Source organism: Daldinia loculata, assembly GCF_022478755.1.
Source record: "Daldinia loculata strain CBS 113971 unplaced genomic scaffold F4817scaffold_11, whole genome shotgun sequence".
In the NCBI taxonomy this organism is placed as follows: domain Eukaryota; kingdom Fungi; phylum Ascomycota; class Sordariomycetes; order Xylariales; family Hypoxylaceae; genus Daldinia; species Daldinia loculata.
Window position 1 is genome coordinate 396,735 of NW_026054865.1, and position 13,184 is coordinate 409,918.

General features: G+C 47.3%; 4 protein-coding genes across 4 annotated transcripts; 2 read left to right on the plus strand and 2 right to left on the minus strand.

Annotated features, from left to right (window-relative positions):
- Window positions 1-631: 631 nt before the first annotated feature.
- Window positions 632-3,453, minus strand: F4817DRAFT_25503 (uncharacterized protein). Its single transcript, XM_049299204.1, has 2 exons — window positions 3,295-3,453; window positions 632-3,060 (listed from the first exon to the last, which is right to left on the minus strand). Exon 2 carries the CDS (start codon window positions 2,882-2,884, stop codon window positions 665-667), a length of 2,220 nt encoding a protein of 739 aa, XP_049161305.1. The 5' UTR covers window positions 2,885-3,060; window positions 3,295-3,453; the 3' UTR covers window positions 632-664.
- A 2,149-nt stretch (window positions 3,454-5,602) lies between these two features.
- F4817DRAFT_330803 (PTH2-domain-containing protein) lies at window positions 5,603-6,901 on the plus strand. Its single transcript, XM_049302434.1, has 2 exons — window positions 5,603-6,284; window positions 6,360-6,901. Exons 1-2 carry the CDS (start codon window positions 5,879-5,881, stop codon window positions 6,683-6,685), a joined length of 732 nt encoding a protein of 243 aa, XP_049161306.1. The 5' UTR covers window positions 5,603-5,878; the 3' UTR covers window positions 6,686-6,901.
- On the minus strand, window positions 6,900-9,669 carry F4817DRAFT_25545 (uncharacterized protein). The gene is made up of 2 exons (XM_049299208.1): window positions 8,918-9,669; window positions 6,900-8,850 (listed from the first exon to the last, which is right to left on the minus strand). The coding sequence occupies exons 1-2, from the start codon at window positions 9,288-9,290 to the stop codon at window positions 7,115-7,117; spliced, it is 2,109 nt and encodes a 702-aa protein (XP_049161307.1). The 5' UTR covers window positions 9,291-9,669; the 3' UTR covers window positions 6,900-7,114.
- A 1,325-nt stretch (window positions 9,670-10,994) lies between these two features.
- F4817DRAFT_25606 (TIP49-domain-containing protein) lies at window positions 10,995-13,037 on the plus strand. Its single transcript, XM_049299220.1, has 3 exons — window positions 10,995-11,103; window positions 11,199-11,425; window positions 11,495-13,037. Exons 1-3 carry the CDS (start codon window positions 11,095-11,097, stop codon window positions 12,675-12,677), a joined length of 1,419 nt encoding a protein of 472 aa, XP_049161308.1. The 5' UTR covers window positions 10,995-11,094; the 3' UTR covers window positions 12,678-13,037.
- Window positions 13,038-13,184: the final 147 nt, after the last annotated feature.

The window sequence follows — 13,184 nt, forward strand, 5'->3', positions numbered from 1 at the left end:
TGACACAAGTTACATTACATTATTGAGGGAGCCAACATCAAAGCACACAAGCACTACTCACAGCATAGCATACATCAACATCATAGCCAAATGAATTAAGTAGGTAGTCATTCAAAATACCATTTTGCTCGGTCGTGCCGGCGGGATATCATCGAAGTAAGTACGACTGCAGGATAAAAAAAAGAATACACAAACGGCCAACGCTCAAAAAAAAAAAAAAAAAAAAAGGAGGGGCCAAGCAATCCATCTTGTTCCCTCCGTTTGCTTTCTCCTATGGAACGCCAGTTCATCTAGCTTTTGTTTTTTCCTCTTCTCGACTCCCCTCGTCTGACGGGTAAGATAGACAGATAGAATCACGCGCGTAAAAATCAAACCAGGTTATGTTCCCGTAGTTGCGGTACCTGTATACGATGTTCACAAAACCAACCCCTTATTCCGTTCGTTCCTGCGAGACGCCGCATGACACTCCGGGTCGCCCTCGACCAATACCCTCACAACCTGATTACCCAAACTTTGGAAGGATTGTTGCTGCAGGGGTGGGAGGAAGACAAGAGTTTTGGTATCATGTCGTAGAAATCATGGTTCGTAATATACATTAGGATGAAAATTGGTGGTGCCGTAAGAACTGTGTATCTCTTTGGTAACCTCAATATTGGTTCTAGTTTTAGCTGGAAATCCCGTTTATTGTGGAATGTCCCAATTTGGTTAGGGACTCGGCTGGTTTCCATGGGCCGTTAGCCTGCATGACTTTGCGCAAGACATCGAGAGTGATCGGTATAGCTTCCTCGGGTATCGTCCATGGTCCAAGTCGGTCTATGAGCTTGCCTATCGAACCCCCATCGTCCGACTTGGAACTTCCATCGTATACCCCCATACTTCTGCGTGCGCCATCAGCCTGGTGCCAGATGTCTTGCTGCTCCTTGCAGTTTGCGACGATCTGGCTTGCAAGCTCAGAATCATTAGGGTACGACCACATTATGCGACCAATGTACACGAGACAGATGCCTTGGAGCCGCAGTATTAACGCGGTCAATGCATTGTGTCTTGCGCAGTCGGTTCTGGCTACTCGGAACAATAATAATAATTCTCGCATTGACCGGGTTGAAGCTCGTTTACGCTCGAGGTCGGAGGCGTCACTTTGAAGTTTGAAACCAAGGAGAAACGACACTACACATTGAATGCCAGCGGCGATAGCAACTTGACGTTCGCGTTCCGAAACTCCATCCGCTGGGTTCTTCAAGACCGCATCTCGTTCGTGCTTCAGCTGGGTGCCAAGCTTGATGAAATTCACGGCTCTCGAGTGCAGCCTCTGTAGCTTCTCTGGGTCGACAGGTGGACGGCGTCGATCGGGTGGCTGCGCGGCTGGCGTAAGACCGTTTGTAACTCCTGGGGTACCAACTTGGGAACTACTGGATGCGCCTCGTGTCATTCGCGACGATGGTCCCGGTGGTGTAGAAGGTCGTGGATTCTCTACGACTTTTGGCCGTTTGATCGCTTCGCTAGGGGGATCCGCCACGGGTCGCTTACGTGCAGTCCCGGGTTCCAAGCTATCGGAACGATCGCGAGCGACGCGACCACCCTCCACTAATAAATTGCTCTTCTTCCTGCCGCCGGGAGGTAAGTTTAAGAGCCGTTCTATCGTCTTTGCATTTCGCTTCTTATACTTCAATGTGACTATGAGCGACTCCCGTTGCCCTTTGCCGCTATCCACATGTATAGTATCTTCGCGCCTCGAAGGTTTCGCAGCCTTTTTCTGACCATTAGGAGAATCGGAGGCGACCTGGCTACTTCTTTGACTCGAGTCTTTTGAAGCTGACTTTGTTCTCGCTAATTCTTCGAGCACAATGGGCGGGAGTGTCGGAGAAAGAAGGGGCGGAACCTTTCGCTTCTTAGGGCTAGGAGACGGCTCACGATCTTCTCGACTTTTCTTCGACGGCGGTTTTAGGCTGTTCGAATCCGCCGGCTTCTTCTTAGGGCTAGGCCGCGACGGCTTAGAATCGTCCATGTAGTCTAATATATCAATCGGAGATAATAAGGGGGGTACGTAAGGCACCTTAGAGGTCGAGTTGTTTTCTAATTTCTTATCTGGTCCGTCTTTGTTCTTAATAAGTTTTTGAGTACCATTCACTTGGCTGGGAGGCCTGGGAGATACACCTTTATTCCCTGTGCTGTTGAGTGACGGTTTTCCGTTGGTGGTCGGTGTGCCTTTTAAATCTCTAAGAAGCTTCCTCTCAGACGCTACCTGCCGCTCGGGCTTCTGAGCAGCGCTATCCTTAAGGGAACGTGAGCTTATAGAGTTAGGCGTGGAGCTCTCAATCTTGCTCCGCTTAGCTGACTTGGACTCCTGCTCAGCCTCTATGACCCGTCTTTTCCTATCCAGCGAGGGACTGCGAGGGCGACGCGTCTCAGGCCTCATGCTAGGTTTTGCGTCGGGAATTTCTTTCTTAATAACACGGTGATCCTCCGCCTCTTTCGTAGTTGGATCGAGTTTTTTCTTTGGAGGCGCATTCGTCTTCGAGGGTTGCGCTACTGATTTAGGCGTTTCTTCGCCGTCGGGTGACCTTTTCCTATTCTTGTAGTCTTTTAGGGAGAGTTTCGTTTTTGGTTTGCTGGGATCAGCTCTTCGAGGTGTTGGGGTGTCGGCCGCGCTGACTGAATTTAAAGGTTCTTCCCGCACATCAAAGTAGGCCCTAGTCAGAAGAACACCACGCTCTGCGTCACTAACGAAAGTTGTGTATTGAAGGGGTCTGATATCCTGCTCTTCTAATCTCTTGTCATCCGCGTGTGGTCGGTACCGGCGCGTCGTGTCTAGTGACAAGTAGTGTGCTTTGAAAGGGAGAACGTCTTTAACTAGTGTTTCAATATGTTTGGTTACTTCCTCCATGGTTTTCTTTGTTCATGCAACTTCGAAATGTTGCACGCGAACCTGGTGCTAGGAATCATGAAAGGAAGCGCGGTTGCGGTGACAGATGCGAATTACGTAGGGTCGGTATGAGTCGGTATGATGTTGAAGGTAATCATCAGGTTCTAGGGCGCTGCGATAAGACGGAGATATTTCTTCTGTAAGGTTGGAGTTTAGTATTTCCGGTCTTTGCTAGCTTTCGTAAAATGGGTGAATAGAAGAACGTATGATATGGAGATCGGACAATGATTTGACGTGTATTCCTCGAAGCAATGGCGACGACAAGTCAATTCGACAGGCATTGGCTGAATTGGAAATTATGGGGATGGGTACAATAAAAAATAAAAAGCACCATCCAAAGTACTTCTCTAATGGAGTTTTTATTGACTGACCTCAAAGTTGGGTGCGATGGTGACTCTCGCTCTACCCTTTTTTCACCTTTTGCACACCCTCAAGCCCGTAAAGTACAATGCAATACACAGTAGATAGACACAAGTTACTGTTGTCGCGTAGACATCATTTGCTGTTTTATCCAGCCTCCAATAAATCCTCGTGACATTCGGCCCGGCGCATCGCTCGTCAAAATGTGGTTCGCGTCGGCGAAGGATTACGAGAAGAAAAAAAATATACCAGGGACGTAAGCGGAAGATAAATATTATTATGGTATGGAAAGGGGCTGGTGATGAGGCTCGTCGGGGGAAAGAAAGGAAAAGGTAACAAAGAGTGTCGGGGTAGTCAAAAGTAAAGTCTGCGTACTGATGACTAGGTATTGTTGTTGCAGATGATGCGTGATGATCGGCAGCGGGAAGAAGTTGGTGAAGTGGGTGAACACCGAACCCGTCGTAGTAGCAGGCGGTAGCAGTCGTAGGTAGGGACGGAGTGTACGCTACACAATAAAGTGCAGGGATGTTTCCAGTACGGAGTTGCTTGGGTCAGTTAGGTCACTCGCGCCTTCAGCGATGGTAAAGGACCGGATAGTGCTAGAGATGGCTCTAACGGGGCAAGAGACGCGGGCAAAGATGGAACCCCCAGTTTGATCTAACCCTCCAAGTTTCCCTTGTTGTGTTGCGGCTACCCGTTTCCTGCTTGACATTCACAACGTCGGGGGAAAGACCACTAACCTTACGTACCTCTTTTGCGTACTTACCTGCCTTAGACGGGAAGTACATAGGTCCATAGGTAGGCTTTTATGTGGCTTGTGTGGCTTGACCGGTCATAGATAGAACCCCCCTTACCTTCTTCGGTACTAACTGAGGACCCCCACCAGTACCTATGTATGCATCGGAATGATTTGATAGGGCACCAGAATAGTCCATTCCTACCACTAGCATCGCATCATTCATACATGCACCCGACTACCACCCTATCTGCCATATCTACGTGTACCTAACCGATTACGGATTATACAACAGGGAGACTATATCAAAGAAGCCCGACGCCTCTATCTTTCTGCCGGGCTAGAGTCTACATCTCCGATATGTACGAAACAGTTCTTGTAAGCGAGAGATATAACTCTTCTGATAGGCGGCACAATGTGCAATATTTTCTGGGTGCGAAATTATGGTAGGATCGGTTCGGTTTATACTTCGCGGATAGTTCCACGTGTGTTGACGATTCCAACTTCGAAATGTTCTTTGTTGTGTACAAACCCGAGACAAATTGTAAAAGGGTGTGGCTTTAGCAAATCAGAGCCGCCGGCAAGCAGGGCGGCATGGGTTCCAAGGTTGCAACTTGTACATTAGGATTAGGTACGTATTTGTAGTACCTAAGGCAGGAATTAGCAAGCTCACATGGGAACGCAAGGCTGATGTGGGGTTGCTTCATATTGCATCTTGCCGTAAGATCTTAACCGCTAGATCCACCTTTTGGCACATACCTACTTTGTGGCACACTTCCCACCAAAACACTACCTTTTCAACCTCGAATAACATTACGTATATTGATGCTATAAAGTCGAGACTAATACGAATCAGTAGATAATTGATTTAGGTTTATGACTATATATATAATATTAGAACCGAAGTGGTAATTATGATGGGATTGGTACTTTAGCATACAGCATAAAAGATGTATTACCCCCCCATACAAATTAGGTGTAAAAAGATGTTACAATTATTTACTTTAAAACGTTATATATTTAAAGCTATCGTCTTTAAAAGGTTAATATAGTCAGTCTTAGGCTATACACGAAGTTTTATGGCTGTAATTAAATTAGGTGGCATATTACATGAGTTGAAAGTTTTGCCCATACAAATATAATAAAATTTAGTATGAGGCTATTTTCGACCTCGGATCTTTCAACAACGAAAAGTCTTATAATTACGAAACATATACAACATATATAAAAGATCCCGGGCATTCTATTACATGTTTCAGATTCAAACATTTAAACGTTGTTGTTGCAATATTCCAATTTCCCATATTTTAAAAAATACTTATTTTTGTACCGAATTTGTATGTGGGGGCCTTGTACTTTTATATTGAGAGGTAATTACCTCAATTGTGCCACGAATAAATTTTTCTATTTAATACAAAATACAGGATCAGTAGTAAGGCCTTATAAGGTATTAAAAGAATCTAATTACAAGTCTATAGCATCAATATACGTAATGTTATTCGAGGTTGAAAAGGTAGTGGTTTTGGTGTAAAAGTGTGCCACAAAGTAGGTATGTGCCAAATGGTGGATCCAGCGGTTAAACCTTTTTTTTCTTGTTCGAGATCTTAGCGCCTAGGTTACAGGCCTTGCAGTTTGTCAGCCTCATATTATAAATCTATTTACTTTGACGAACTTCAGCAATTCAACGTACACTCATTTCTTTTTAGTTAAACTAATTTGTCAATCTACGACTACATAGTTTCTACCTATGGATAGGCGACAATAATAACACAAGATATATCTCCCAGTCTTCCCATCTTCCTGCCGTGAAAATCCCCGGCACCGACACTTAACCATTTACCCCCAGCCCATCTTCCAAGATGGCAGACAAATCCAACACCACAATACTCATCTCCACGAGCATCGTAGTCTTCCTATCAGGCTTCTTACTAGGCATGTACTCAGTGCGAGGGTACCTATTCATCTCTCCGTCCCTAGCCTCCCAGCGCCTGAGCAACTTCAACGACCCCCTCGAAAGCGAAGAGTCCGACATCGACGAAGATGACACAATACTCGACCATGCGCCTAACTGGGCCAACGGCGAGGACGCCGATCGAAGAGACGGGCTCAAGGCCTCTAACTCGAAGAAGGCAAAGAAGACTTCCAAGGACAAGGCGGAGGACAAGGCGGACAGTGCTCAGCCTCAACAAACAGTAGCCGAAGGGTCTGCAAACGAGGAGTGCAAGCTAGTCCTAGTTGTGCGGACAGATTTGGGCATGACAAAAGGTTCGTCCCCTATATTCCTGCTATTCCTTCAGTCATACTACGAACTCAACACTAACGTGTATCCGCACCTCACAGGCAAAATAGCAGCACAATGCTCCCACGCAACCCTAGCATGCTATAAGACCCTCACCCGCGCCGCCCAACGAAATCCCTCATCAGCCGAAGCACGACTCCTACAGCGCTGGGAACGCCGGGGACAAGCCAAGATCGCCGTACAGGTGAAGTCAGAGGCCGAGCTGCTGGACCTGATGGGTAAGGCGCGCAGCCTAGGCATCACAGCCGAGGTCATCCAGGACGCCGGCCGCACCCAGATCGACCCCGGCAGCCTAACAGTCCTAGGCGTTGGGCCCGCTCCCAAGAGTCTTGTTGACAAGGTCACTGGTGGCCTCAAGCTGTTATGATAGGGCTTCTATGTAGACTTAATCTGGCGTGGTAGGAACATGGTCGGTATATAATGGACGCAAACATCGGTAGACAAGTGGGCATATAGATAAATATGGGCAGTATGAAATATACTGAGACGCAAAATATACCCACAGGTAAACACCCATGGATTGCTTATAAAAGTGCATATATAGGTAGTTATGGAGTTATAAGAAGTCAAGGTTAATTTTTGACTGGTTCACTGCTTTATTATTTTCCCTGGGAGTTGCAAAACTCTGCTAATCTGCGAAGTAAAGCTCTAAACCGTAAACATACGCACATGGACCTCCATATTGCCAGATCTTTGCAGACCTTCCATCTTCATTTGACTTCCAACCTCTAGCCGACTTTTCTTTTCGAAGCCCCCGCCTTGGAAGCATTAATACAAAGGGCTATGGGTATTTCAACTATGCCTGGGTAGTATTCTGCTGGGTTTTTGTGTCCAGCTTTCTTTTTTTCATCGGGTCCTCGGCAGGCGACCCGGGAGAAGCTGGTCGTTTTCCTAACGGTGGAGAGGCTTTTATAAGAGTTGCCAGATATTTTGGGTCTCTTAACAGAGCGAGACTGTTTTCGACCAGGGCGAGTTTACTTTTCAACTCCCCAACCCCTGCCTCAACACCGAGGATTTTCCCTTCGGTTTGATGCCTGTAGGGGTCAAGGTGTTGAAGAATATTGATGGCCATTTGCTTCGAATTGAGGTTGGCCCACTGGCTGTCCAAGGTCCGGACAGAAAGCTCAAGAGAATCAAATCTCTTTTTTGCATCCTCCACGTCCGACTTAATAGCACTCATAATAGAATTAAGCCCGACCGTTCCTCCAGTAACATTGCTCTGCTGAAGACTGGTTACTCTACTCTCCATATCGGCCAATTTGATGATGACGTTGTCAAGTTTAGGACCAACTCCTTCGGCCTCCAAGGACTTTATACAACCTTGCAGGTGCTGCAGCACATTGTATTGTTCATCTCCGGCCTGCTTTAGCATATTAATTTGCAAAGACAACTTTTCAAGAGCTTTTACATCTGCTGTAATTTTGTCGACGCGAACCCCTAATTCGTCAACCATCTCGGCGCAACTGTCACCGGAATCGGCAACTACCTTCTCCATAGCTTTCCGCAACACATCCAGCTGTTCTTGAACCCAAGCTTCCTGTGCAAACTGATTTGCCGATGTCTCGTTGCTTGGTTGTGACACAACGGGTCGGGAATTTTCAGCATTCTCTAGGAACTTCCGTGTTTCTTGGACAAAAGAATCATTTTTGTCGAAATGAGACGTGGCTGACTCCTGTAAAGAATGGAAGTCTTGGCGTAGAGCCGCAATCGTTTTTTCATTTGAAAACACCTTGGATTTAAAATCATGGTCGATCCAGGTCTCTAGGATTTCGTTGTAAGTCTCCATGTCAAGCTCCTTGACCTTATCCATGAACGTAGTCGCCTTCTTTTCCACGTCATCCACTCTAGTGGTAAAGGATCCGAGATCCTGAGTCAACCGGTTTAAGTCATCCTGAGTTTTCTTAAGAAAATCAAGATCTGCAATTTGCGTCTTGAGCTGCGAGTTTTCGGATTGAAGAGTATTATAATCGGATCTTAACGCCTTAAAATCCTTATCTAGGTTATTGAAAGCCTGGGTTGACTGTTCTCGCTCACTACGTAATATCTGAATTTGGGTATGGGCATCAGATATTTGTTTTTGCTGCTCAGAACTTTGTTTCTGAAATTCGGCAAATTTGGCCTCTAGCGCTCGGAGCGAGTTGTTCTCAGCTGCCTGCAATTTGGAAGATGTTACGGAAGACACGGCTTTTTCTAAGGTTTCTGCGAATTGCTGATCGAGTTTAGCGAGACTTTTCGAGATTTCGTCCCGTTCTAACTTTCCACTTTCGTCAAATCGTCGCTGGAATTCCGAGTATGGAGCATAATCATTAACTTTGCTGGCGACTTTGTCGAGTTCACGCTGACGTTGGTGATCCTCGCGCAAGAGTTTGGTTTTCCGCAATTTCAAGAGCATGCGCTCTTGCGAAGTCTCGTTGCATTTATATAAAACTTCGAAAACTTCTTGTAACCTAGGATCTTTGGCTTTCGGAATGTTTGGTGGGGCTATAGGACCCGGACTGGATATTCTAGTTGCCTTTAAGACAATATCGGTGGCTATTGTACATGTTAGACAGGTAATTAAATAGTGGCTTAGCGGATGATCGGGGAAGTTAAAACTCACCCGGTTCAGTCGGGGTTGGGCGGGTACTTCTTGACGTTGGAACGCTATTCGTGGCACTAGCGGGGGAATAGGTACCTGACACAGCCCGCCTAGGACCGGTAGGAATTCTCGTGTCAATAGAAAGTCGATGAAGGTCTTTTGAACCACCCATATCTCTTCCATGGCCGTGCGGACTTCGTGTACCCTCCGCGTCCCCGGAGTCGCGTCGACCTAGAACCATGTTTCGGTCTCGGTCACGCTCAACCTCTCTGCCGCGATCACGAGAATATTCACTAGAAGTGTGTCGATCCTCGGGTGGTTTATACGAGTCAATACCGTATGGACGGCGTCGCTCGTCTTCAAAACCACTTACTCTAGATCGGGAGTATGACATAGTAAAGTAAGAAATAAAACTGGGCTTGAGGTTATCAGAGGTAATCCGAGGTTATCTTGCTAACCAGGGAAATAGAATCAGCCAGCGACTTCCCCGATTCTTGAAATTTACACTGCAACTTCCTGATAACCGTGCAGTCACGTACAACGCTGTCATTGCCTTGAAAGATCACTGCTCCAGGCTACTTAGGTTTGGTTGTCTCTTTCCAAGTTTTTGAAAAACTTAGATAGTAGGCAACTATGAACCAAGTGCGGCAGGAACTAGCAGTCTTGAACTCAGTCAAAAACACGGCGAGGCACAAATAGGCACCTACCTAAGTAGATACTATAACGCCTTCTAACCTGATGTTTTTTTCATTACTTTAGAGTCGCGGCGCGTAGGTAGGTACTGAATGAGAAAGGGTTGTTCAGAAGAGAGTAACTGGGCAAACGCAAGTCAATCACAATACTTTGAGATCTGCTCTCGAGATCCGGTCTCAATATAAGTATTTAATCCCGTGCCAATGGATAACAGTCGCCGCTGTCAGATTGAAGGCGTGGATCGAGTTGAATCAAGTAAGGTAGGATGCAAGCAAGAGACTGGAAAGAGTTGGAACCTTGAAGAATAAGTCGGGTGGGTGGTGCTTGCAAAATATATTGCTTCGGTAGAAGTTGCAGTCTGGTAGAGTTTAGACCCTTAGCGCTGTTAGCGCTTGGTAGGTGCACACAGCTAATTCAACTGCCTGTTAGCGATAGACTTCGCTCTGTGGGCACCTACACTCGACGAATATAAGAGAAGGAAAGAGCGGTGGGTGGGCCAACGAGTATGTATATGCGTTGTAAGTTCCGTTCTTGAGTTATCAGACGACGGGAGCCAAGTAAATAGAGTACCTGGAGTACCATGTAGAGTACCTCCTAAGGTACCTACCTCCTATAGGCATGGATCACGAAAAGATGTAAACCAACAAGTACAACCGGCGGTTGCCTGTACCTAGGTACACATCATAGAGGAAAGAGGGGCATGACTTTATAATAAAACACGGGGTGGATTTGACTGTTGTTGCCAACAAGAGAAGAAGAAAAAATGGAAAGCCAACTCGCTCTCATGTAAAGTTGCTTAGGTAGCGTTGCAATTACGAGATCGACGCGATGAAACGCGATATGCAAAACGAAATAAGTGGCAAAGAAACAAGGAGAGGTTAAACCCGGTCCATGATCTAATTGCTTTTTTCCAACCGGTTGGTTCAAGGTTGTATGTAAGATTTTAGTTAACGCTACATAGGTACCCAAGTATTGTGCTTGATCATATTGGATTATTTGAACAAAATATCACGGTGGTGGCCAGGTAGCACAACCATCAAAATAAGTGAGTGGGGTAGGGCATCTGTTGTCAGGCGGTTCAGGTTCCACTGCATTTACTATTATGAGGAGTTAATTAATATAAACCAATCAAAAAGTTCATATATCTATAACTCTGCGTACCCCTTTAGGTTCCTTGTAAAGTTACCTATATCGCAAAGGTCAGCCACCAGGAAAAGTCCAACCGGTGGAAGATTGCTTCCAGTAACGCCACAACGCCACAACGCCACATTTACTTGCCCTGAGCGCCGCAGACTGCCAAGATGAGCTGATAAGATACCGATACTGTACAATAAGCCGTGTACCCATGTAACGCGTTTAATTTTCCAGAGCTGCGATTTGACTTCCTAGGAAGCTTTAAAGATTTAACTAACAAGGCCAGCCAGCAAAGAGACAACGCCAAAACAGGAAACTCCAGAGCTACAAACCACTCAACCCGGGGAATTGAAACCGAGTTCTCTCCAAAAATGGCTGCTGTAAGTATAACCACTTTACAAATCAAAAATCTTTTACCGATAATAATCGAGAAAATGGAGCTTCGAAAGCTAATCAATATTGTGGAAACACACAGCCCGTCATGACCGTCGGCGAGACCAAAGAGCTGCGAGGCCTGAACCTCATCGCGGCGCATTCGCATATCAGAGGCCTAGGCGTAGATGCCGACACGTTAGAACCTCGCTCGGCGTCGCAAGGCCTCGTCGGCCAGGAGAAGGCGCGAAAGGCGGCGGCTGTTATATTAGAGATGATCAAGGTAGGGAAGATTGCCGGAAGGGCGGTTCTCATTGCCGGTCCTCCAAGGTAAGCCAAGCCACAATTCATACATCTATCAACACAAGAACCTACCATTGACCATACGGCACTCCACAGCACGGGTAAGACAGCCATCGCAATGGGCATGGCGCAATCGCTCGGCCCGGACGTACCCTTCACATCGCTCGCCTCGTCCGAGATCTTCTCCCTCGAGATGTCCAAGACAGAAGCCCTAACCCAAGCCTTCCGCAAGTCGATCGGCGTGCGCATCAAGGAAGAATCCGAGATCATGGAGGGCGAAGTCGTCGAGATCCAAATCGACCGCAGCGTGACGGGCGGCGCCAAGCAGGGCAAGCTCACCATCAAGACGACCGACATGGAGGCCGTCTACGACATGGGCGCCAAGATGATCGACGCCATGACCAAGGAGCGCGTCATGGCCGGCGATATCATCTCCATCGACAAGGGCTCCGGCAAGATCACCAAGCTAGGCCGCAGCTACGCCCGCAGTCGTGATTACGACGCCATGGGCGCCGACACAAAGTTCCTGCAGTGCCCGGACGGCGAGCTGCAGAAGCGCAAGGAAGTCGTGCACACCGTCACCCTGCACGAGATCGACGTAATCAACTCGCGCACCCAGGGCTTCCTGGCCCTCTTCAGCGGCGACACGGGCGAGATCCGCAGCGAGATCCGCGATCAGATCGACACCAAGGTTGGCGAGTGGAAGGAAGAAGGCAAAGCCGAGATTGTGCCTGGCGTGCTCTTCATCGACGAGGTACACATGCTCGACATCGAGTGCTTCAGCTACATCAACCGCGCGCTCGAGGTTGATCTCGCCCCCATCGTCATCATGGCTAGTAACCGCGGACACTCCAAGATCCGCGGTACAGATTACCGCAGCCCCCACGGCCTACCTCTCGATTTCCTCGACCGTGTAGTCATCATCCAGACGCAGACCTACTCGCCCGACGAGATCCGCCAGATCCTAAGCCTCCGCGCCACCGAGGAGGAGGTAGATGTATCAGCCGATGCCCTAGCCTTACTAACGAAGATCGGCCAGGAAGCCGGGCTCCGGTACGCCAGCAATCTAATCACAACCTCTCAACTCGTCTGCGCCAAGCGCAGGGCCAAGCAAGTATCCGTCGAAGACGTCCAGCGCAGCTTCAAGCTCTTTTACGATCCCGCCCGCAGCGTCGGATTCGTAAACCAGTCTGAGAAGCGGTTGATCGGCGAAACCGGTGCCGTCGACTTGACAGTGGCCAATGGGCAAGCCGGCGATGACGCTATGGAGATCAGCTGAGCGTAATTTGGGTGTTTTGTTTCTTCCCCTTTTCAGTGGCGTTACATGGGATACCAAAAACTGGTAGCTTAGGCGAGAACAAGAGAGATAGGCCAAGCAAGCTATTACTATTATTTACCTACTACTACCGGATGAGTAATTTACGATATAAGAGTGTAGGTATCATAGGTACATCGGCGTAAGCGGATTGCAATATTGAGACTTTTCGAGGTTACTATTACTACGAAATACTTTCGTATTAATTCGAATTGATCAATTGTCAATGTGAATGGAAGAAGTAATTACATGGTGCCACTACAGGGTATGATTTTACATTCTCGTCATGCAGTGCAACCAATTTCACAGCCACGATATGGCGAGGATGTCAATATGAAGATGATTTTTTTGCTTATTTCATTTATTTATGATGAATCATAATGATGTCGTACTGCTCAACCGAGCCCAGCCATATTACCTGGCAGTCATTACTTGGACGAAAACCCACCCGCACGTTTTGATTACGCCGTC